The sequence below is a fragment of the Pristis pectinata genome, chromosome 2 (assembly GCF_009764475.1).
Source record: "Pristis pectinata isolate sPriPec2 chromosome 2, sPriPec2.1.pri, whole genome shotgun sequence".
In the NCBI taxonomy this organism is placed as follows: domain Eukaryota; kingdom Metazoa; phylum Chordata; class Chondrichthyes; order Rhinopristiformes; family Pristidae; genus Pristis; species Pristis pectinata.
In genome coordinates this window covers 66822338-66847250 of record NC_067406.1, presented here as the reverse complement: position 1 = coordinate 66847250, position 24913 = coordinate 66822338, and the positions used below count along the sequence as shown (strand labels likewise).

The following is a 24913-nucleotide window of genomic DNA, read 5'->3' as shown; positions in this document are numbered from 1 at the left end:
TCTATGAACAAGAATGCAGCCATTTGCAATCCCCAACCACCTCAGTACTCAAGATAGGATGACAGCATTCCGCATCTACACAACTTTTACCCTTGCTTCTCTCAGTGAGCTCTGACAGGGTGAGATATCCAGTAATTATTGCCATTCAAACCTCTATTTTTACTTCATCCAGTAACCTCTACTATAATAGCTCAGGCAAGCTCCAACCATGGCAAACACATTTAGCACCCTCAGTCATATCCTCTTCTCCAGTGAAGGATCTTTGTTCTGATCCCTAATCAGACCCACCACTTCTAAAGTGTTGTGACAACAATAATGGAGGTCTAGAGATTCCATTTTATGTACAATCTATTTTTGCACCGACTCTTTGCCTACTTACATCCTCTCTGATTCCTCCTCTGTACTCGCACTGATCCTTTGTATAATCAAAAGGACATATCCATTATATTCCCCTGGTCTTTTCCACTTAATCCTACTCTCCTGCTCAATCATCCAGGGATACTGGCTTTTGATGGCTTCCCTTTTGACATGTGGGAATTGACCCAGATCATACCTGAACCTCTTCCTCTTTAAAGGCTGTGTATTTCTCCATTGCATTTCTACCTGGTAGTATTTGACAACTTTTTAAGCCAGTGAACAATACTTGCCATTTCTGCTTAGAGTGCTAATATTAAAACAAATCAAAGCTCCTTCAAGAAAAAAAAGCACATGAAAACTAAATCAACATAAAGCAGGTCTGGTTGAAGTTTATTTTCTCAATATTATAAATTGCAGCAAAATAATTACAAATTAAAAATCCCACAAACAATATCAGCTGGATACCACTGGTTAAAGATGATAACTCTGAATGGAATAGTTGACGTTTGGCCATTTAAACTGCAGCATACACCGCTGAACACAGAAGTACCAGACATGCTGACAAGTTTGCAATGCCTAATCCATCAGTTTACTCTGTTGCCTGATTCCAGTCGAGAGCCCCGCATTGCTGACAATCCCCAGCCTAATACAGCTAACCTAACCTGCCATGGGTTTTATGACCACATTGATTTCAATGGTGATCATAGATTAATGGATTAGGAGATAAAAAGGAGGAAAAGTTACTTTCACCTAAATACTTTGCATTAGTATTTTAAACTAATCAATGTTATTTAAACCATTTTCATAACTTTTAAACTTTAACTATTTACTTCACTTTTTAAATATTTCTGCACATTAGATTCATTTAAAGGTGTCTGAAACATAAAAGAATCCCTTTCAGATTTTGCAGCTAGGAAAACGAAGTGTGGGCTTTCTTGGTCGTCAAAGCTTTCAGGCAGTTTTGGGGAACAAGCCTCCTCTCTCCACCATTGCTGCTACTGCTGGAATCCTGGTTACTGTGGACCAATGAAATTAACCTTCTGTATCCAATTATGGGTGCAGGAGGATGATAGGCAGTGATTCGGTGTGGGAGAGATGAGGTCAGCATGACCAGCCCATCATGTACACTTGCCAGCATCCAGACTCTATCATAGCCATGGGGCTATGGGTCAATTTTTGCATGACCAAAATCTATTAATGCTGTAGAACTGAATAATTCTAAACTGAGCGTATTTGTAAATTTTCTTATATTAGGTACATAAAATGACCCCATACTTAAACTGCAGTGAGGACTGGGAACAAATCAAATTTTTCCACAATTTATAACATAACCAAATCTGTCAGCAGGTAGGTGAAACTAAACACCATCTTTGCACTACAAATTCAATTTTATTAGTAATCGATTTTTCCTCTTTTCCATCTTTCCTGAATATTTGAGGCAGGAACATTGGTTGTGTAGTCTTCCCCATGCCTGCAACATTAGCCCGACCATGCATTTTACAACTTGCACAGCTGAGTGAAAAGTGCAATTTAACGTCTGATAGAAGTGGGACAAAATTATATTTGCTGCATGAGAAATTGGAGATAAATACTGTATAAAGGATGCTCTTACTTTAATTCTTTTTTCCCCTGATGACTGCAGCTTTTTAATTAGTATTCTAAATCAGTGATTTTGAACATTGAGGTGAACTAACTTTGTTAATAGATGAGCTATGCCCATTAAATCTAGTCGCTGTGATTGCAAAAAAGGATACAAAACCTGGTTATGCCTGACAGTTTATGTTATCAAAGCCAAATTTCCCATTTTTTTTTAAACTATGCATCTACAAAGCAGAACATTTTAAGTCAAGAAAAATACAATTATGTTTTTCTCCTGACCTCTTTCAATATTTTAAGTTACTAGAATCTCTCATTTGACCAGGTATCATGAGGGCATGGACAACACAGCAAAATAGAAGTGGGTCTTTAGACCCTTTGAGCCTCTTCCACCATTCAACATGATCATGGCGGATCAACACCCTCAATACCCAGCGACGCCTTTTGTGCATAGAAATTTATCAATCTCCTTCTTAAATATACTCAATGGCTTGGCCCTTATGGTGCTTTGTGGTACAGAATTCCACAGGTTCACCACATGAGTGAAGAAATTTCTCACCTTTGACCGGTGCCTCTTGGCCTGTAACCAGAGGCTGTGGTCCTTCGTTCTGGGCACCCCAGCCAGAGGAAATGTTCCCCCTGCATCCAGTCTGTATGGACCTTCAGACTGGTTCTGATATTCATGAAGGTCAGGGCTGGTCTTCTACTTCAGTGGCACTTTCCAGCATTATCCACACATCCCTCAATTCCCACAAGTGCCCAGAAATCGATCAATCTCTGTTTTGAGTGAACACAACGATTGAGATTCCACAGCCACACAGATTCCCCACCCTCTGAATGAAGAAATTTCCTCCTCACTCAGTCTTAAATGGCCCACCCTTTATCCTCAAACTGTGGTTCCAGGTCCTAGATTCCTCAGTCAAGGTCAACATCTTCCTTGCATCTAATCTGGCAAGTACTCCATGATTTTTTTTTAAAGTTTGTAATATTTCCTCTCATCCTTGTAAACTCATAAAGAAAACCTATAGTCCTAGTTTACTCAATCTTTCCTCATCTGGTAAACTCATCACCTCTAGAACAAGTCTAGTGAATCTTTGCTGAATTCCTACAATGGCAAGTGTATTCTTTCTTGGGCAAGGAGAACAAAACTGTACACACTATTCCAGGTGCTGTCTCACCAGGGCCCCGTACAATCAAAACAAGCTTTCCTTACTGTAATCAAACTCTAACGTAATAAAGACTAATATATCTACAGCACTTGCATGCTGGCCTTTAGTGACTTGTGTACGAGGACACCAAAGCTCCTTAGAACATTAACACCATCTCATCTTTCACTATTTAACAAATACTCTGCTTTTTTGTTCTATGTAGCCAAGTGGATGACCTCACATTTTTCCATTTAATATTCCATCAAACATGTTCTTGCCCACTCTGCCTCAGCTAATCCACATTCCCTTGAAGCCTCTTTACATTCTCCTCCATATTCACAATGCCATCTAGTTTAGTATCAGCTTGGAAATCAGACATTTCATTCTCTCATCCAAATCATTGGTATAGCCCAAGCACTAATCCCTCTGGTACCTCTCCAGTAAAAGCCTGTCAACCTGAGAAAGAATCATTTATCCCTACTCTCTGCTTTCTTCCCAATCTTCAACCAGCAATAGTACATAACTCCCAATTCCATGTGCTCCAACCTTCTTAACCAACCTCTTGCATGAGACCTTATTAAAACCCTTCCAGAAATCCAAAAACATCATCTCCATTTGGCTCCCCTTAACCCATTCTACTAGTCACACTGTCAAAGAACTCTAACTGTTAGTCAAACAGGATTTTCCTTTCGTAAATCCATGATGACTCAATCCTTACTTTATCTTCCCAAACCCTCCCCCCAACCTGGTGTTCTGTTATTACATCCATCTTTATGTACTAACTCAATGTAACTGCATTGTCTAATAAATTGACCTGTATGATCAGTATGCAAGACAAGTTTTTCACTGTACCTTGATACAAGTGACAATAATAAACCAATACCAATTTTCCCACCACTGACTTTATAGGGTGTCACTGTGAAATGTCGACTTTGTCTAATCCTGTTGATACTTTTTAAGTGCCCTGTTAGCTCATCCTTTACCATAGTCTCCAGCAACTTCCCCACTACAGACGTTATGCCATCTGGTCTGTACCTTCTGGTTTTCCCTCTCCCTCCATTTTTAAATTCCCAGATTTAATTTGCCGCACTCTAATATGCAGGAACTTTTACATCACCTGAAAAATTCTGGAAAATGATAATGTAACCATTATTTCCATAGCTACCTCCTTTAGTATCCTGGGATACAAATATCAAACTGTGGGGATTTATTGGCTTTTGATGCCATTAATTTCTTCAGTACCATTTTCTTACTAACACTAACGTCCTTTACTTCCTCATCTTCATTAGATTCTTGGCTCCCTAACAATTCTGGAGAGTTACTTTTGTCCCTTTCTGTAAAGGCAGAATCAAAGTATTTCTTTAGATGCAATGCCATCATCAATTCTCCCATTTCTTCTTGAGTTACTAATCTTTTTCTTTTTACATATTTGCAGAAGCACTGCTCCCATTGATAGAAGGGTCCGTTAACAGAAGGCAAGATTTATGATAATTGGCGAAAGAACCAGAGCACAAAATCTTCTACTTAGTATTTAAGAATAAATTATATTTCCAACAAGAAGAAATATTAATATACTCCTTCCGAGTTAAACAGCACACTCCCAGAAGTGGGAATTTGCTTAAATTTGGCAGAGCAAATACTGTAAGTGGGAGATTCAAAAACTGCAAATTTTGGACTTGAAAGAAAACAAAAAACGTTGGAGATACAAACAGAGTTAACATTTGAGAGAGATCTTTAATTTGACAAAAAAAATCAAATATCATTGACCAGAAATGCCAGCTCTGTTTCTCTCTCCTCAGATGCTGCCTGACTTGCTGACTATTAGTGGAAATTTATATATTTTAAATAAGATACAATGTGCAGGCATCAGAATAACTCTTGGAAAACAGTGAAGATTGGAAAAGTAAATTGAGATTGTTTCTCCAATCAAATGCAGATTAAAACCTAGCATATAGAATCCTTGGCATTATAACTTCAGGAATAGAGCACCTAGGTTAACATTATTCATGTTTAAAACATTGATCATGCCTGTGGAGAGAGAGATTGTTCTCTTTGTAGCTTGGGAAGTCAAAGGGAGATTTGATGAAGTTGTTGAAAGGGGTTTTGATTAAATAGGGAGAAACTACTTCTACTGGCAGGGGAGTCAGTAAACAGACGACATGATTTATAATAACTGACAAAAGAACTAGAGGCAACATGGATTCTTCTTAATGCAAAGAGTTACCGTGCTGGGAATGCACTGCTTGAAGGCACGATAGCAGGTTCAATAGTAATCAGCAAAACGAAAAATGCTGAATACAAATTTGAAGCAGACATCTTCACTGTGACACAGGGGTGTATGACGACTTGAGTAGCCTTGCCCCCAAGAGCCACTACAGGACCTTTCCCACAACACTCTTCTGTATGGAGGAATGAAAAAAAGTCAGCCTGCATTTAATTCAAAATTTGAGAATTTCTCAATGAGGCTTTCCTTTGAAATATGCACAGGAGTAGAGAATATACCCACCCAGTTCCCGCTCTCTCACCTCTTTTGCCACAACATTAATGGAGACTCTCTATCTCCATCTCAGGGGATGGGCAGCAATCAACATCTATTACATGCACTCAGACATCTTGACTACACCCCTCTTAGCCTGCTTCATATAAGGCCTCAATCCTCCCAGTTTCTGTCTGTTGTATTCAGTCCCCTCAGCTGAATTTTTCTATAGATTGTGAACAGCTGGAACCCAAGCACAAGATCCTTGTGGTACTCAACTTAGAGTTAGAGTTCTATAGTATGGGAACAGGCCCTTCAGCCCAACTCATCCATGCTGATCAAGTTGCCTACCTGAGCTAGTCCCTCTTGCCTGCATTTGGTCCATAGTCCTTTAAACCTTTCCTATCCATATACTTGTCCAAAAATCTTTCAAACGCTGTAACTGTGCCTGCCTTTGGCAGCTTGTTCCACAAACCCACCACCCTGTGTGGAAAAAGTTGCCCCTCAGGTCCCCTTTAGTTCTTTCCCCTCTCACCTTAAATCTATGCCCTCTAGTTTTAAACCCCTTACCCTGGGAAAAAGGCTGCGACCATTCACTTATTTATGCCCCAAATTGTCCCAACCTGACAAAAATTTGTTTATTCCCACTCTGCTTGCTACCCATTTTCTCACTTGTGCAGCTCTGAGTTGAAACACTAACTCTCTCTCTCTCTCTCCACAAATGCTGCCTGACCCGAGTATTTCCAGTACTTTGTTTTCAGCACGTGCAGTTTTTTTGCTTCCAACAATTTATCTTTGCTTGTTAGCGATGTAAAGCAGCCAGGACTTGCCCTGTGTCAATCATCAGAACTGATTAGAACAATATGCATCAGGCCTTAGTGAAAGACAGTTCAAGTCTTTGCATAACAAACTACCAACAATCCAAGAAATCGCCACTTCCCACTCAACCATCCCCTTTCCAGGAAACCAATCTTTTTTTACACTTCACTTTGACTGGAGTTGAAACAGGATACATGTTATCAGGACTTAAAATCCAGTCTAGGACTCTGATCTGTGTGCTTCAGAGATTTTCAAGACTTTCCACTCCTGCTTCTAAAAAAATATTCCCAGGATAGGCGGTTGTCCGGTAAAGCCAACATTTATTGCTTATTCCTAGTTACCCTTGAGAAGATGGCAAGGAACAGCTGCATTGTGTGTGCTTAAAGTGTTCCCATGGTGCTGACAGGAAAATATTTTGTCTTCTTGCCCTTTCAGCCACAGAATAACTTGTGCTTTGGAGACACCCAAAGGAATGGGAATGAAAGTAACAAGGCGTCTCATCACCATCCACAGGAAAACTCTACTTGGGACATGCAACACCAGGGAAATATACTCTTATTCTGAAGAGAATAACATAAAAGTTCATATGGATTTAGTGCCTCAGCTGAACATTTGCGTGATAAAGGCTGTGCCCTTCATCAGACAAAGCTGATCTGAAATACAATGGAAGCACTGGATGTAATGTAAACCTCCCGCAGGGTTTGTCACACATCACTAGTTCCGTTGTTGTATTATGTGGGGTGAAGAATCTCAAGGTCCTACAGGGACTTATCCACATTTGCTCAGTTCCATTTAAATCGACAACACTCCTTGGGGTAATTAATAAGTGGCTTTGTGAGAGAGAGTGTGAGGGGGGATCTGAGGGAACCCACAAGGAGGACTGTGGGTTTGCTTGCAAGTGCTGGAATTAAAATATTGCAAGAAAATATATAAAAAGACTACAGTTAAGTATTTTAAGTGAGAAAAAATCATATACCAGAGCTTTTATATAGAAAGCTTTAATTGCAATTTGTTCAAAAGCACCAATTCAATCTTGGACTGAAACATGGATGGTCTCCGAAGCTCAATGGGTAATATACAAGCAGCTAAGCAGGATGAAAGAGTCACTAGACCATCCACCGGTGAGTTCACAACCACAGCTGAACAGCAGGGAGGAACTGTTTTTATTGTCAAGCGCAGTTGATATGATTCCCACTCTGCCCATTTTATCAAAATATTATTCAACTCAAGTTCTTCTGCAGTGAAGTACTGGATGCTGGAAATTAAAGAGTTAAACCAAATCCTCAGCAGGTCAGATATCAGAAATGATAATGTCAGCAATGTCAAATGTTAAATTTTGTTTCTCCCTCCCTGGATGCAATCTGGCCTGAGTAATTCGACCTGTTACCATCTTTATTTCAGGTTCTTCTGATGCGACCTCACCATACTTAACACATTCTTTGAGAAGTGTATGCATGAGCATAAATATATAGGAAAACTACATTGTTAGCAGTTAACCTTTCTATTTGGGGATGACTCAGATGGTCAGAATTAATGCTCAGCATAAAAAGGAAAACTATCAATGTTAAGAAAAGTCAAACTGTAAACACATCAGGGGGAAGTGGGGAGTTATGTATCTCATGATGCCTCCTAGTTCCTGGGTGCAGCTGATTTTGACTGAAACTGACACAAACAGAAATTTACTCAGTTCATGCAATGGCAAAGGTAGCCCCACAATATACCAAACACTAAATATCATACAGTTCCTTATGGCACACGAGAAGGCCACTTAGCCCATTGATTCAATGCTGTTTCTCATCCCTTCAATTCCATTCCTCCCACTTATTTCCCTGTGATCTATTCTCTCTCACATGCCCATTAACACCCTGTGATTTTCCCAGCAGCCACCTACACGATGGGTAATTTACATTCAAGTGACCAGCACTTCTTTGGAATTTGGGAGGAAACCAGAAAGACAAAGTGCAAACTCTACACAGGTCAGAAGTGAAGCAGCAGCATCCAATTGCCATTCAGGGAGTTTACACTTTAACTTTAAAGCCATACTCAGAGAGTGATGCAAAAACAGCACTCAAGTTCTCAAATAGTGGAAAGAAAAATAGGAATTGCAGTTGACTTATGAAGCAGAATAACAGGTCACCCGATCCAGCAAACTAGGGAAGGAAGTTACAGCAAGCAGTATAAATTTCAATGATTATACAAAGCACATTCTCACATGGCAGCTTGATGCCTAATACCACCTTGACATTATGAAAACACTTATACACCAAGACAGGGCCTAGGGTAATGGAGGCATTAAGCCACAACAGCGCTCCCGTGACATTAAGATTGCTGGTCTTTTAGTGCTTGTTAAGCCTGCAGTTTGAGGCATTGCCAGCAACTAAGTGGATTTATCTTCCAAGAATTGAAAATTCTCGGGTTAAAATCTGGCCTTTGCTGAATTAACTGATCTCAAACAGTAGAGTATTAAACGCTGCATAACTGGCCTTATAACAGCGGAAGTGAAACTCATTCAGGTTTCTTATGTGAACCAGTGACTGCTGATCAAAGTGATTTTTACACAAGAGCAGTATTGGGCTCTACTGTGAGGCATCTGGTGACTGAATTGGTTGTTAACTATGAATTACTTCGGTGTGGGGAAAATGACTTGTGCTCCTGCACTCCAGCAGAGTCAATGTCTTTGGGAAGAGGAGTAAACAGTTAGCAAATAAAGTCCATGCTTGTGTCTTTCACTTTAAGTACAAATGCTATATTTCTTTACATTATTTCACCAATGACTGCTGATAAAAGGATCCTCCTTATCATTAAAAAAACAATTTATTTGAGTCAAAACTAAATTGGTCAGTAGTAGCCAAACCACCACCAAGCTAAGCAGAGTTTGAACAATTTTATACAGACAACCATCTCAAATTTACACAGCTGCACTAACAGTATTCACGATGTGGTACTGACTTTAGATATAAAAGCTGAATGTTGTGCCTTACCTTTGCAGTGTCTCCTTTGGTTCAGATAATAAGAAATCCTGTGGTGTCACTGACTCTGAAGCCTTGCAGGAAACTTCAATCGATAACAATCAGAATGCATTGCAAACTGCTAATTTGGGGAATCACCTATTTTGCACTAACACCTAAGAGTATTTTTAACCCAATAATATCTGTGATTTATTACCTTAGATTTCATTAGATTGTTTACTCAGGAATCAATGAGAACAAGTTATTTTGTTTTCCAGATATTGACCCAAAATCATAAAAACATTAAATACTTACATCAAGAGTATGTGCATTTAGAACCATAAGACCCATGTTTTTCGTCAGAAGTTTACACGCATGGCCTAATGAAGAAAAACAAAACATTTGTTAGTACTTGTTAAAAATAAACCTGTGTATCTATTGCATAATCTGTCATTGGAATAGACTTCTACAACTGTTGAATTCATCTGCAATTAATGCATTTCTTTCCTGCCATGCATTATGAAAACTCAGGTGCAAATGACAGTGAATTATACAAGAATATACTTACGTACAATGATCAGATCCATATCTTTAACTTGCAGATTTGACTTGGACCTGAAAGCTTTACTAGGACCCGAATACTCAATAATGTAAACATTGTCTGTTCCTGTATTCCTATTACTATACAGGGGCTCCTGGGTTACGAATGACCTGACTTATAGAAATCCAAACTTTATGCAAGTTCTCCCATATATTTTTTAAGCATTTTTTCAAGACAGTAATAATATGCTTATGGTATTTATTAATGACTGGATACAGTATATATTCCAATAGTTTAATTATGGGAAGCATCAGGGTGAATATTCAATGAAATAAAATTATAGCAAATATATGTAGAGCGATATGATATGGGTTACTATAGGAAACAGAAGTTTATCATGGTGAAATCAGCTTACAGACATTTCTTAGGAACAGAACCTTTGTGTAACCTGGGGACTGACTGTAGTCCAATTTATTTGATCAATGCTGAGAAAACTAGCTTAGTCCAAATGTAAAAAGAGCCAGCTGCAAATACAAGTGAATTGTGGATCTGAAACTTTTCCAGAGATTATTGCCTTTGATAAAACTATTTTTGTGTGCAGCCCTCATCTTCTAGCGGGAATGAAAATGATAACTGCAGTTGGGAAGATCTGAAAAAAAAATTGAGAGGCAGAGAAAGTGGTGCAAGAACTGATTTCTACAAAATGCAGAGTTTACTGCATTTTACTTTTTTTCCCATTTACTGTATGCTGATCTTTGAGTAATGCACAGCAGAAAGTTTTCAATACACTACATTATCTTCAACTTAACATCTGAAAAATCACAAAGCAAATTTACAAGACAGGATATTAAAAAAATTAAACATGCTGACTCATGGGAGGAAGGATGTGGGAAAGCTGTTCAATTTCAGTATTATCTTACCGTCAGATAGGACACGTGGATTTAATCTTGTAACATAAATTTGATGGCATTATTGTCACCATCGCAAACTATAAATTGAATAAGGAAATATTTAAGCATTGAAAGTGCAGGGAAGAGGCATTAGGCTGGTATCAAGTGTCAATGATGTGAGTTACGAGGAGGACTTTGGGTGTTTCCAGGTTTGTAAGGAGGTGATTGCAGAATGTCTATGATCTAACAGTAGACAAAATATTCAAGAACTTGTAAAAAGGTTAACCAAGAAATTTACTTTGAGTTGAAAACAAGGGCCTGTACTAAGGCATAAAACGTAACTTAAGGATTACAAATAGGAAGCTTCTTTACACAGACTGATCAATACTTGTAATAATTAGCATAGTGGAGGCAAAACTTCTGGAATTGTTAGATGTTTTACTCCAGATGCCAAAAACTTGATGGATGAGTAAATTTGGACAGAATGGTCTTCAGGAATCAGCAAAAGTTTATTTTAAAATATGTTATGAGCATTTTTATTACCACCTTTTTCCTTTTGCCGGGAATCTAACAAAGACAGCTGAGAGGGAATTAAATGTTTTTGCATTGCTTTAACTAAAAAGGATGTGTAATCACACTGATAATATCTACCCCAGGAATCAGAGATACTTGTAAGTATTTTCCTAACGGTGAGAGACAAGAAAATATGGAGGAGCAAAAAGACAGTGTTCGAGGGCAGAAATGACCAAAACTAGTAGACAGGAAGAAGAAAAAAGATAAACAGGCTAATTGACTAAAGGGCTTTATCTTGATGGGCTGGAATACAAAGGATGGAAGTTATTTTACAGCTGTACAGAGCTCTGATTACACCCCGAAGGATGCCTGGTTAATAACTTGTTGATTTTCAGTTGGGACCTCGAGACCTCCACAAGTTAATGCAGCCAATTTTCTTTTGCTGCACGTAAATGGGAACTAGAATGTGGCTTCTTGAATATAAATGGCAACAAATTCAACTGGAAGTTCAGTCTATCTGAGATATAACAAAGTAGCTATTCATTTACTTTGACATTACATCCCAACACGAACAGGTGGAGTAGTAACGTAAATGGGAGGTTTGGTCTGTCCGACATTGTCGTTATTTTTCAGGTACTTCAATAACTATAGCAGTTTTCCTTTATGTTGGGTATGCCCAGTCAGTAGAAAGTTTTCCCTTTGACTCCTTTTGATTTCAGTATTACAGGGCTCCTACATTCCACACCAGGTCACGGAACCAGAATTACAGAATGGTTATAGCATTTGGTTCACCGTACACACTGGCTCAATACAAGAGCAATTCAGCCTGTCCCCCTTCCCGTAGCCTGGCAAATTCTTTCAGATACCTACTGTGTTCCCTTCTGAACCCTGCAATGGAATCTGCCTCCACTACTACCTCAGCAGTGGAAAAAAACTAGTCAGCATGAAAGAAGTTTATATTATGAGACTTCTGGTTATATTGCCCAAGTCGCCTGTTCTTTACTGTTCCAACAACAGGAACAATTTCTCAGAGACACAAGAGATTTCTGCAGATGCTGGAATCTGGAGCAACACACACAAAATGCTGGATAAGCTCAGCAGGTTAGGCAGCATCTATGGAGGGAAATAAACAGTCAACATTTCTGATTGAGACCCTTCGTCAGGAGTCGTCAATCCAAAACACCAACTGTTTATTTCCCTCCATAGATGCTGCCTGACCTGCTGAGCTCCTCCAGCATTGTGTGTGTGTTGGGAACAATTTCTCTCTGCCAAAAGCCTCTATGACTTTAAATCTCTCAAAAAGAACCCCGGGCAAGCCATGTTCCGAGAGGCAGCATGGTTGTGCAGCTGTTTGTGTTGCTGCCTCACAGCTCCTGGGACCCAGGTTCGATCCTGACCTTGAGTGCTGCCTGTACAGAGTTAGCACTCTCATTGTGATTGTTCCCCCTCTGGGTGCTCCAGATTCCACCCACATCCTAAAAACATGGCCCAACCACGTTTTCTAGAAGTTCATCATTATTTTCTTGTTTTTGTACACTGTCTCCAGTTATAAAGCCCAAATGTCTACTTTAGAATCATACTCTCAATCTGCTCAGCTCTTTTAATGAACCTGGAACACACCTCCTTGGGTGGTATTAGAATTGCAACCTTGCGTTGATCTTACCCCTTTTCAGTCTATCTTCCAAAATGTAAGACTCTACATTTCCCAGTTTAAATTTCATCTGCCCTTCTCCCCCATTCTACTTGATAAAAGACCACTGACCCAAAATGTTAGACTGATCATGCATAAGAAATGGAATACAGTCGAGATTAGACTGGTTATTAATAAAATGGATCAGAAGTACGCTGCCTAAACAGCCTTGCAAAAACTAAAGTGTGACACTTTTGGTCACTCCTCCCCCTCCCCCCCCCACCAATAAAATTGTACATGATACTACTTTAGCACATTCTATAGTCTTGCCAAGTTTGCTTTATAAAAATCAGATAACTTTTTTTGCAGAAAAGAACAAATTGTAAAATTGCTTGTTTTGTCTCTGGACAGTTACTTTCCTCCCTGTGTTAAGTTAAAGCATTCAGAGGTTATCTGACTTGAAAACATAGCACTTTTGTTTATGTTTATTCAGAACAGTATTATACAAGGACATGCTTTCACAAATTAAATACAACCTTCAGTGAAACACTATTAGCTGCAACTCCAGCTGTACCTATATTAATAGCGGTTTCCTGTTTGTCTCCCGTCAGAATCCAAATTTTGATGTCTGCTTTGGATAATGTTTCTATCGTTTCAGGAACTTTGTCTTGTAGTCTATCTTCAATCGCTGTAGCTCCAAGCAACTGCAAATTCTATTAAAATGACGAGAAGTAATTAGCAGCAGAACAAAAAGATAAGCTTGTCAAAGGATTTATCTCAGAGATTACTGGACTGAGTACAACCGTATGGAAACGAGGTTTATAATTTTCAGACTAGGATTTCGCATTGTCCAATTTGACTTGTTAACCACCCAATTTTTACCAGTTGGCTAATGCTCATTGATTAGTTCCACTCTACATTATTTTACAACAGTTTACTGCCACCAAAGTGCTCCAAAAATGTAACAGCAAATAATAATATTAACACCCATGTTTCTTCCTTGTAATCATTAGATAGTTTATCAGTTACCAACATTAAGTAACTGGATTGGAAGGAAACCTTAATGGTTTGAAGGAATCAATTTTTAGTAGTCAGTTATCATTTCAAACTGCTTCAATATCAACTTGTAGCTAACTTGTAGTTAGCTGCTGCCTTTAACAAAACATCAAGTCAGAAACTGAGGCAGAGCATTCACAACCTTCATTCCACATTAATGTGAGCCTTGAACCTCATAGCTGCACTAACACTGCTCACGTCCACCTCCTTAATATAGCCCCTCTGCTGCTCAAATCACAATCGTCTCTCTTCATTCCACACATGACCACTTCCAAGTGCCCCTAGCTGATCTCCGTTCTACCGTCTGTAAACTTGAAGTCATACAAACTCTGCCCCTCAAACCTTTCCCACCATTAACGCCCTTGCATTTTTGCTTACAGTGGCTCCCGTTTGAGCAACACCTCAATTTTAAGATTCTCGTCTTTCATTTCAAATCACCCCATGGTCTCACTCTTCTCTCACTAATCTTCTCCAATCCTACTGTTCTCAGATATCGACACTCTCGTATGCTTATCCCCAAAGTTAATTAAAATTGGTAGCATGCCATCAGCTGTCACTATCTGGTATTCACTCTTTTCTTGTCTCCTTTCCTCTGCCAACGTACCCCTTAAATCCAGCTTTTTTGACCAAGTATTTTGTTACTTCTACCTCAAAGACTATTGCAAGGCTCCTCAAAGCATCCTTGAGATATTTTGCTACATTCAAAGCACGCTGGCAATATATTTGAAAAGGTAATTAGCAAAAGAATCAGAGGTCACATGAGGGAAAAAAAAACACCATGCAATGAGTTATGATTATCAAGAATGATCTGCCCAAAAGGGGGGGTGGAAGCAGATTCAATTATAACTTTAAAAGGGAAATTAGATAAATACTGGAGGGGAAAATATTTGGTGGGGTTACAGGGAACTAGAAGAGTGGAACGAATTGAATAATGCTTTCAAAGAATCTGCATGGGCACAAAGGGCCAAATGCCCTCCTCCCATACTGTGCCATTTACGACTGTATCTTATTTAAAGCCAAGACTGCCCTAATTGTTGCTCCAATTCAAAACCTGCAGAAGTTGTGTTCCACACAACCCCAGGGGGTGTGCAAACCAGCTCCAGGTTTTATACCAGGTGCCACTGTGATCTGTTAGAAAGTACAGAAGACTGGTTAAAGATGACTTCCCTTTGTTTTTAAAAGGGAGAGATGTACATCTGTTATGTATTAGCAAATGTAAGCGAGAATAAATTCTACTCAAAATGTTAACCTTTCTTCTTTATATTCGATAATGGCATTGCTGTAAGTTCTATGATTATCTTGGCCATCAGACAATTTGCTGTCAGTGCAGACCTATGATGAACACTCTCACTTACTTCGTATGGCCCCCCTAGCAGGCATGTACAGAGAGAAGCCAGCCCTGGACAGAGCTTCAAGGATGAGCTAATCACAGTGTATTCATAATTTTGTGGAACTTCAAGAACATCATGCCAGTGCAATTCAAGTTTGTGTAATCTGTTCAAATAAAAACAGTGCTGACTGCTGTCTAGCCCGTAACACTATGATCCAAACACCACAAGACTGGTCAGGGTCCTGGAATGAGTAATCACCATCAAATATTTCTCTCAGTCCATTTACGAGCCTCCAAAAATTAAGCACATTTCACCTTTTATGCCAAACTTGTAATAATTGAAAATGATAAATGTATTAAGAAATTGACCAGGGTACATTAAGGAAACTAAGTGGTTAAGTTTAGTAAGCAAGTCATTTTCAGGTATGAAAAATCAAGTTACTCATATCGAGGTGTATATAATGTAATGCCAAAATTTTGTTCAAATAAATTGAGAATGCTCCAATCTTTTTTTTCTGAGAACTGTATTTTGAATAACTTAAATTTTGGAAAAATTTCAAATCTGTAAATCTCATTAAAAGTGAATTAATGCACTGTACTTATAATTAATGTCATTTAATTTTTACAATATGAGGGGTACCTTTGGGACTTTGCCCAGTTGCCAGAATTCCTAAAGAACAACACTCACAATCCTGTTGCATTATACCGTCCCTTTCAAATGTATCCTTTACAAATATCAGGAATTGTCTCAGACTCGATTCATTGACTGTTTCTCTTTCTACAGATGCTGCCTGACCGGCTAAGGTTACATTTTCTGTTTTTGTTTCTAACTTGTCTGTACCCTCCTGAGTCTTTTCCTCTGATGATATTCTCTTTTTGTTTTAGCTATGCATGTCAATATTGTGGTCACATTACTAATATTATTAACATTTACTTAATCTTAAAGGTTACATATTTCAGAGCAAAATCCTATCTACTGTCCTTTTTAAAAAAAATCAAAACCACATTTTCACAATTCTGTTAATGCCACACCCTTAGTTTTGTCAACAACCCTTCAATGGAATCTTTATCAAATACCTTTGAAAATCCATTCCCACTTCATCAATTGCACTTCCTCTGTCCATACAATCTTACTTTTGAAAATTTCTCAAGTTCCTTAGAAACACATTGGCTTTTGAGAGTGCATTTGAGAAATGGTGTGGAACAAAGAATAGCCAAATCTTGTACTCTTTCAGTGCTGAGGGTGGGTAGTCACACTGAGCAAAGGGTTACTTAGACGTTTTCTTCTCTGGGGCACTGAGCCTTTATCATGTGCTATTTCCACATTAGTCTTCCTTTTGGCCTCCGGAAATACTGAGTCTGCATCAATTCACACCAACTTTGGGGTCAGGTTGAAGTTGCTTTGGCCTCGGGTGCTGAAGGACTGCTCCCATCTCCTGTAAACCCAGGGTCCTCAGATAGACATAACCCCACTTCCTGAACACAATTTACAGCTACGTGGATGAATACAGGCTGAAAGAAAATAAAACTTCTGGAAGCTCAAATAAGACAAAGCAAAACAATGAGCAAGCGTGATTATCGCAATTTAGAAATGCATTGAAAACTGCATCATACCAAGTGAGAATGATAAATTTCATTTAAGATACATGCAAACTCCCCAACATCTATTGATGTTTTGACAGACTTCTGCAAGAAGGATTATTTTCACTCAACCTAATTCAAACCCACTTTGAACCTGACAAACTTTACTTTTCATGATGTACTACTGCCACCTACTGGCAGATGTACAACTGGCCACATTGAAACCACTATTTTTTTAATTCCATCTGTATTACTCTCCTTGAAAATGACTTTAATAGCAATGAATAAAAGGTTGGGAACACTGGATGCACATTTATTAAAGCACAGAGAGGAACAGATGGAAAATACTCAAAACAAATTTATAACAAACCCAAATGATAACTTGGGTTACAATCTAAAATTGCCTGACTCAATCATTGATATTTAAAAAAAAGTTTAAACTGCCAGTTATAGCCCGGGCATGAATTGCCTTAAAGCAGTGCTCATTCCTTCATGAAACTTCAGTATCTTGAAGGAAGACTTTTGCCTAAAGCTTACTAGTTTTAATTATACTGTCACTGGTATCACATTCTTGATCTGTCTGGATCTGGTTCTGACTAGAAATCAAAAAACAAGTGATATATATTTCATTCAGCAGTGTAAATTCAATGTGAATTTGGTCAAGGTAAATAGGACAATGCATCATTTAATAAGCAAACATCATCATTCACAAACATTATGCCATGCATTCCTCAAAGTAGATTGAAAATTTCCTTTCAAAAATATACATTTTTGAAATGTTCCTTCAAATTATTCTCCCCTTTCAGCAAACAACAGTGACACTTGCTACATGCGTAACTGTAAAGAAAATGAAAACTTAACCCATTGTTGCCTTATCTCAAATCTTTTTCACTGCAGGTTACATGGACTCATCTTTCAAAAGAACTACACACAGAAACTACATATTCCCCAATTACTTCTGATGTCCATCTACTGAAAAAGTTGCTCATTTTTTTGTTACTTCTGCAAGCAACAGCTCACAGGTTGAAGTCCAGCATTTTCAGCTATTATACATATCTAATCACGCATTTGATCTATTGCATTCATCGTTCAACTCTCCTATGCCAAAGATCAGCCACTCACCACCTCTGCCCATTTGGGTCAAATCCCTGTTGACTCTGAGACAAAGGGAAAGGCAAGTAATCTTTACTTCAACTTTGTTTTAATTACTTGCTTTGTTATATTTTAGTGATGAAAGCCTGCTGTGATTAAACAGTTACAAAATCTGGAATGATCTCATTCCTGATATTCAAAAATGATTTAATGCTGATCGAAGTAATGGGGTTGTCAGAATGATTTTTGCACACTTTATATTTTCTGGCACCAGGAAGGGAGAGAGATATTGTTTCCAACAATGACGCACTGTTTAATTTCTATACATAGCGCTTGAGCAACAAAGTGGAAAATAAATTTGCTTTTGTAAACAGAAATGTCAAATTCGATCAGTGCAGAATCTGTACTAACTACTGTGCTGAAGCTCATGAAAATGAGAGAACAAGTCAGTGTGAATGGCAAAGATTCTTGCAGTGCCCAAAGTAAACAAAGAGAAATTGTGAATTTCAAACAAGTTTTACGTAATTTGGAACTTATTTTCAAGGATCAGCAAAGCACTTCAATGATTTCCTAAGGAATGGCTAGAGTCTGATTGGTACTGCTCCCTGTCACTTTCCAGGGTCCTGGAATGCAAGCACAAATGACAGCCTGAAAGGTACCAGGTTCTTTCTCTTTAGACAGGAATGCAATCAGATCCTCTGTAGAGGGAGGAAGAATAACGGCTGGTGGGTTCTTTCTATGGAATAACCAAGGTTGGCACTGATAGCAGTTTTGAAAATGTGCTATACACATTATCCTGGACATGCGCAGCAAATTATAATTTTAATAAAGGAAGTTAACTGAGCTTCAAGGACATTTTCATGTAAAGACATGGTCAAAGCTCAATCTTGGTTGCACAAATCAACCATTGATCATTTGCAATGTTATGTTCCCTAACAACAACAGAACCTTTGTTGTGGTGGATGAAATTGAAAATGTTTTACTCAATAACTGTAGTGACCCATAGCTACACTGTTATGATATAATTACTCATTATTTATGTGTATACCATCAACTGAAAAAACATTTGCTTCATGATGCACTACATTTGAATTTTGTCCAAAAAACTTACTTTTTCAATCAGTTCATAACTCTCTTCAAGCTTGAGTATCCTGTTCTGCAGTGCGGTAGCAGCCCGCTGATATACTTCCAACCAATCTTGGTACATCATCTCTGAAATTTCAGCAACCGTAAAGCACAAGGTTCTCAAACCTGAAAAAGTAAAGCCATTGCATCATTTTGTATTTACCTTGAAATGACTAAATATCTTTTAGCATATTGTAAGATAAAGGAACAAATAATTGCAAGCATTTAATTTGAGGGCTGCCTCAAAAGGCTATTTATTGCTTTAGAGCATTAACATCAAAATCTATAAACTTGACAGTACAGTACAGGCCCTTCAGCCCACCATGTCTGCATCAATCATGATGCTGATCTAACTAATCTCATCTGCCTGCACATGGTCTGTATTCCTCTATTCCCTACCTATTTCTGTGCATGCCTGAATGCCTTTTAAACATTGCTACATTGCATCTGCCTCTACCACCTCCCAGGCAGCACATTCTAGGCACCTACCACTTGCCTCCCAAATCTCCTTTAAACTTTCTCCCTCTCACCTTAAACTTATGCCCTCTAATATTTGACATCTCCACCCACTTGAAACTAAGCTCCTTTCTAAAATGTTAATGGTTACCAAGCTCCACCCAAAAGTTCTTATTTACTTCCAAAATACTCATCCATTATACTGAAGCGAGAAATTCGCTTTGTGGAAAAAAATCTTAAGGTGCTTATATTCATAGATTCATAAAGTTATATAGCACTGAAGTAGGCCCTTTGGCCCAACTCGTCCACATCAACCAATTTGCCTACCAGAGCCATTTTCCCACATTTGGCCCATATCCTTCTAAACCTTTCCTACTAGTGTCCCTGCCCAAATGTCTTTTAAGGTGGTAATTGCACCCGCCTCTACCACTTCCTTTGGCAGCTTGTTCCATATACACACCAGCCTGTGTGTCAAAAACTTGCCCCTCAGGTCCCCTTTAAGTATCAGAAGAGACAGCAAGTTAGTGTCACCACTAAATTGGAATATTTACAGTTTGTAAATACTAAGCAGGCAATACAAGAAACATGACAGTTCTCAGCCAGTAAATCTTGCCAATTGGTAGAACCTTAAGCACAGAAATGAGGCCACAGCATGAATATTCAAATCTGCTATTCCACATTTTGACAGATGATGAGTGCCTGTTCATAACCTTTCATCATTCTGCCAAATCAAGGCAATTTTGCACTTCCCCATCTTAAAGCTTTTTGTTTTACACTTCTCAAAGTCTACACCAGTGCTACCCGTTCCCTAGGGCTTGCACAGCTGTAAGCAGAATGCAAGACTTACAGGACTCATTAATACCATCAGTCCAACATGTCTTCCTAGAAGTTTACATGCAATAAACATCACAAGAACTGAAATCTGGGCAATGCCAATACAACCATGACTCTCAGACACCAACACAAGTAGCTTCAGTGCCAGACAATGGTGACTGGTTTTTTGTTTAGCATTTATTTTTAATCATTTGCAAAATGGGACGAAGTTACAGAAATTTCTAAGAAGTGCTGAAGGAACTTTATCACAAATCCTTAACTTTGAATTCAAATAGGCACTTTTATACTCAGTTTTTGCTGAACGCTTTTTGTGGAGTGAATGGTGCAGAGGGTTTGATTCCATTTTCTTATCAGTACCATTATCAGTAAAAGTCCCCTGGCAAATCCATATCTTTAAGTACATTTGTCGTAGCTGAAGAAAGACTCATCAGGCTTTCCAACTGGCCACAGCTTTTGTATACCAAGGGCAGACTGACTGAACTTGAACTCAAGTTATTTTAAAAAGGCATTGTAGCATGAATACAAAGAACAGAGTTGAACAATGACTGGCAATAAGTTATGGATTAGCATGACAATTGGAGTCCATGCACTCGAATATTGGATTTAATGTGAACATCACCCTTTAGACCCCAATAGCGAAAAACACTGTGGTTCTGGTAGGGTGCCAGTTCTGTACAGTGGCAATGCTTTGGTTGTGTTGGCTTTAGAACTAGTACAAGAGGTAACAACATTTTTTTAAAGGAAGTAAATGTAAATTGTTATCAGATTAATTGCATATGAGTTTTGAAGTGGTGATCTTTTGCACAATTCAATTAATTCTACCCAGTTTTCACCAATACAGGAGCAGAAACTCCAGACCATCATTTGGCAATAGGTGTTCATTAAAAAATACTGATCCATAATGCTTTATACAAACCTTCTGTAGCAAACTGCTCTAAATGTTTCAAAGTGATGTCCTTGTATCGTGAACTCTCAGATAACCGTTCATAAATAACTGTATCCTGCAAAATATATTCCAAAATATAATTCCAGCACTTAATTTTTTATTACTCTACTACAGACTGCACATCATTATACAGGGCCTATGAGGGATGTTGCACCTGTCCATCAGTGGGAACTACAACAGGTATGGAACATGATCGTTTGCAGCAGTCCTGTTCCAACCAAGGTTGTGGAAATTAATTCAGAGTTCCTCTCAAAGTTTTCACCTCCACACACCCACCTTCAGCGGCACCTATTACCAAGAAATGATCTCTTGCTGCAAAAGTCAGAGTAAAGGACTCGACCGGTATAGGATGAGTGTGTGCACCAGTCACCGAGGGCATGGCACTGCATCGGTGATGTAATTGGTGCCATTTGGAATCCAAATTCCATGCTCAGCTCTAATTCCAGAGGGTGCACTGTGGAGATGGACAAGCGTTGCACAGTTCCATCTGATCCCACCCCATTTCAGATAGGCTTGCTCACTGGCACAAGGCACTGAAACATCCAGCAATACCAACCTGGATTTGGGGGACCTTACACCACACATACCATCTGACCCATCATCCCTTTTCCAGCTCTTTGAAAGGTTTCTTCAGTTTAATCCCAAAGCCTAGCTTTTCCTCCTACAACTTTGGCAATTAATCCTCCAAAAAGCAATTGGATATCTGCTTCAGAAGTTTTGTTTTTAAATGCAATTTGTTTCCAACCTATTTTTAAATAAGGATCTCAACGACCCATGTCAGAGATACACTTCCTCTTAATATGCTTTACCAAAACTACTCAATAATGTAAATTTGTATATTTGGTCTTACCTTAAATTTCACTGATTCGAGAACAATTCCAGCTTCACAAATCTCTCCATTTCTTTGCTCTCCCTGATCCTTAATATCATAATCTCCTCTGCACCTTCTCCAATACCTTTTCATTCTTCACAAAATGTGTTGCCTAGAATCCCTCTTCCATCTGCTACTTTTTTTTTAATCTTAAAAAAGTCTTTCTCCCCCCAATTTCTCTTTGGCAATCTTTATTCTGACTGGATTTTTGTTGCTGACATCACCCAGTTTGACTTGAAAATGACAGCTCCTGCTACATCCTACACTTGCACCAACTGCTTTTCAGCTAAAGCCCAGGAAATGGACCCATTTGCACACATTTCTTATGTGCTGTTAACACATAAAATTTGCTTTGCACGCATTAGCTCATACAGACCGATCATTTCCAGGTTGATTGGGAATTTGCCCGCGCACTTGCAAGCATGACCCCTATTGGTGCTGCTGCATTTGACCAGCATCAGAACCACATCTAATAGTGTCGTCTAATGTGCAGTGGTTGTTTCTTCATCTGCAGACAAAAATTAGCCATTAAACCTGTAATCTTTGATCTGTTTTTTTTTGTACTCGAAGTAAAACAAGGAGCAAACTCCACAGCAGGTCAGCACGTCCATGGGGACATGGATGTTTTGCCCACAGCCTCTCCCATTCTCATTTTCCTGTGCTCCACACTTGTCCACAGACATTGCCGACAAAAGACTGCACCATCTCCACATATTCATCTCGGTTCAGCATGAGGCAGTGCGCGCTTTGGGGCCACTCATGGTATGGGAGTCCACTGGAACGGGCGAGGGTGCTCAGACATGCAGGAACTGCCATGCCCTTCCCCCAGTCCTGATTCTCCTCACCTCCTCAGCTGTGATGGAGTGCATTCTCTGAAGGATTACTCCTTCCCCAGTGATGTGGTGTCAATGACGTGCAGCAGCCACCATGCAGGATCTGCACGCGATTCAGCGACAGCAACTATTATTGCAATGTCTGGGGGTTTTTCACCCATTTCCTGTTATTTTATTTTTTGGTTGGTCACCCGAGTGGACAGCACCACTAGACATGCCACTGATGGATTAGGGTCCAGATTACTACTACTTCTTGTAGTTTTAGTTTTCTTTATGCATGCTTATATGTCTGTAAACCATCTGTTTGTAAACTTTTAGTAACTTGTAGTACAGTTGGCTCTGTATTTCTGTATTTTCTTTGTCTGTAAGACTGAAATGTTATGGCAGTGTAAGTCAGATAGTACTTTTCCACTGACCGTCTTATCAGCAGACTCCCTCAACTCACTGGTTTAGACTGGTTTGCAGTATAAAAGGGAGAGCACGAGGACAAGTTTTTTGTTACTTTGTTTTTCTTGCTTTACTTGCTGTTACGTGCTGACACCTCCTGAACTGTGCTCTGATGAGCATCTGATAACTGCTGCAACCATAAGATATGCGCCTCATTCTTGACTTCCGAAGAACGTTACGGATAACATCATCTCCAGATTCAACACCACCAAACAAAAGGGCGAACAATTCCTAGGCAATCAATCAACAATCTGAACAACCCGCCCAAACCCCAAGATCTATTTCCTTTTGTTTTCTCAATTATTTCATCACAGCAACCTCGCTCACTGCTGGAATTGTTCCATCATGTTCAGGAATAGGAGTTTTCCTTCAGGGCTCACGAGGAAGCCAAGTGCCTCTACTGTGCAGGCTTTCATCCATTTCACCCAGTCCTTCTCAAAACTCTACCCACCCTCCCTTGCACTTTTCTGTGTGTGTGCTGGAGACCATTCCCTGATGGCAGTTGCTGAGCCGTTTGATTTTTATTGCAGTTTTCATTGGTTTCCAAGGCAAATTGGCCAGAAATATTAATAAACCTTCACCATTAAAATAGTTTGCCCCACCCAGTGCTCCTGATAGGCTGACCAGCAATTCTCTAAGCTATGGTCCTTTTGGAAGTTAAAAACTAACTTTGCACAAGTTCTTGACTATGACAAGGTTTTAACCTTACTTAAATATTCTCATTGATACATTGACACTTCCGACTCCCAGTGACACTGTACACGTCTAAAGGCCATTACGCTCATCTTCTGAAATATCTTGCAAAGGTGAATGGAAACACAGGATAAGCTGAAGATGTAAACAGCCTGTTGGGCTACATTACTTCACTAATACAGCCAAACAGATAAAACTGATTAAAAACACTTCAAAAAGCATGACATAATAAAATCTGTAAATGGTAACTTGTAGAAGAGTTCAGAGCAGATGGCCTCTTCTTCACATAAAAATGATAAGAAATAGTAATTGGCATAATTGAAAATGATCCGCATCTTGAAAAGCTGGAGAAAATTATTTCTTTACGCAGCAGTGGAAGAAATGAAATCCAGCTTCTGGAATTTAATCACAAAATTCTATAAAGTTTATGTATCATCTACAAACAATTCTATTCACACCCAAGTGTGAAGAGCTTACAAATGGAAGCACAAGTGATGCTGGAATCTGGAGCAAAAAACAGAATGCTGGAGGAACTCAGTGGGTCAGGCAGCATCCGTCGAGGGAAATGGACAGTTGATGCTTTGGGTCAAGACCCTTCATCTGAACTGGGTTTGCAAATACACTGTATTGATTAAGTATCTCAGTATACATTTAGATTGTGCAGTTTGTTTTGCACAATGAAAAATGGACTGAAAACATTCCATGCTTAACTAATGCATAGAATATTCAGC

The 24913-nt window shown here is 39.0% G+C and overlaps 1 protein-coding gene across 6 annotated transcripts in view; it reads right to left on the bottom strand.

Moving 5' to 3' along the window:
- atp8a1 (ATPase phospholipid transporting 8A1) overlaps positions 1 to 24913 on the bottom strand; it is a 276718-nt gene that overhangs the window by 97689 nt on the left and 154116 nt on the right. For all 6 annotated transcript variants that reach the window (XM_052045257.1, XM_052045250.1, XM_052045267.1 and 3 more), the window contains 4 exons: positions 21309 to 21393; positions 19089 to 19228; positions 13493 to 13631; positions 9660 to 9724 (listed from right to left, as the gene is read on the bottom strand). In XM_052045257.1, the coding sequence (XP_051901217.1) occupies positions 9660 to 9724; positions 13493 to 13631; positions 19089 to 19228; positions 21309 to 21393 (429 nt within the window). The remainder of the gene's footprint in view (positions 1 to 9659; positions 9725 to 13492; positions 13632 to 19088; positions 19229 to 21308; positions 21394 to 24913) is intronic.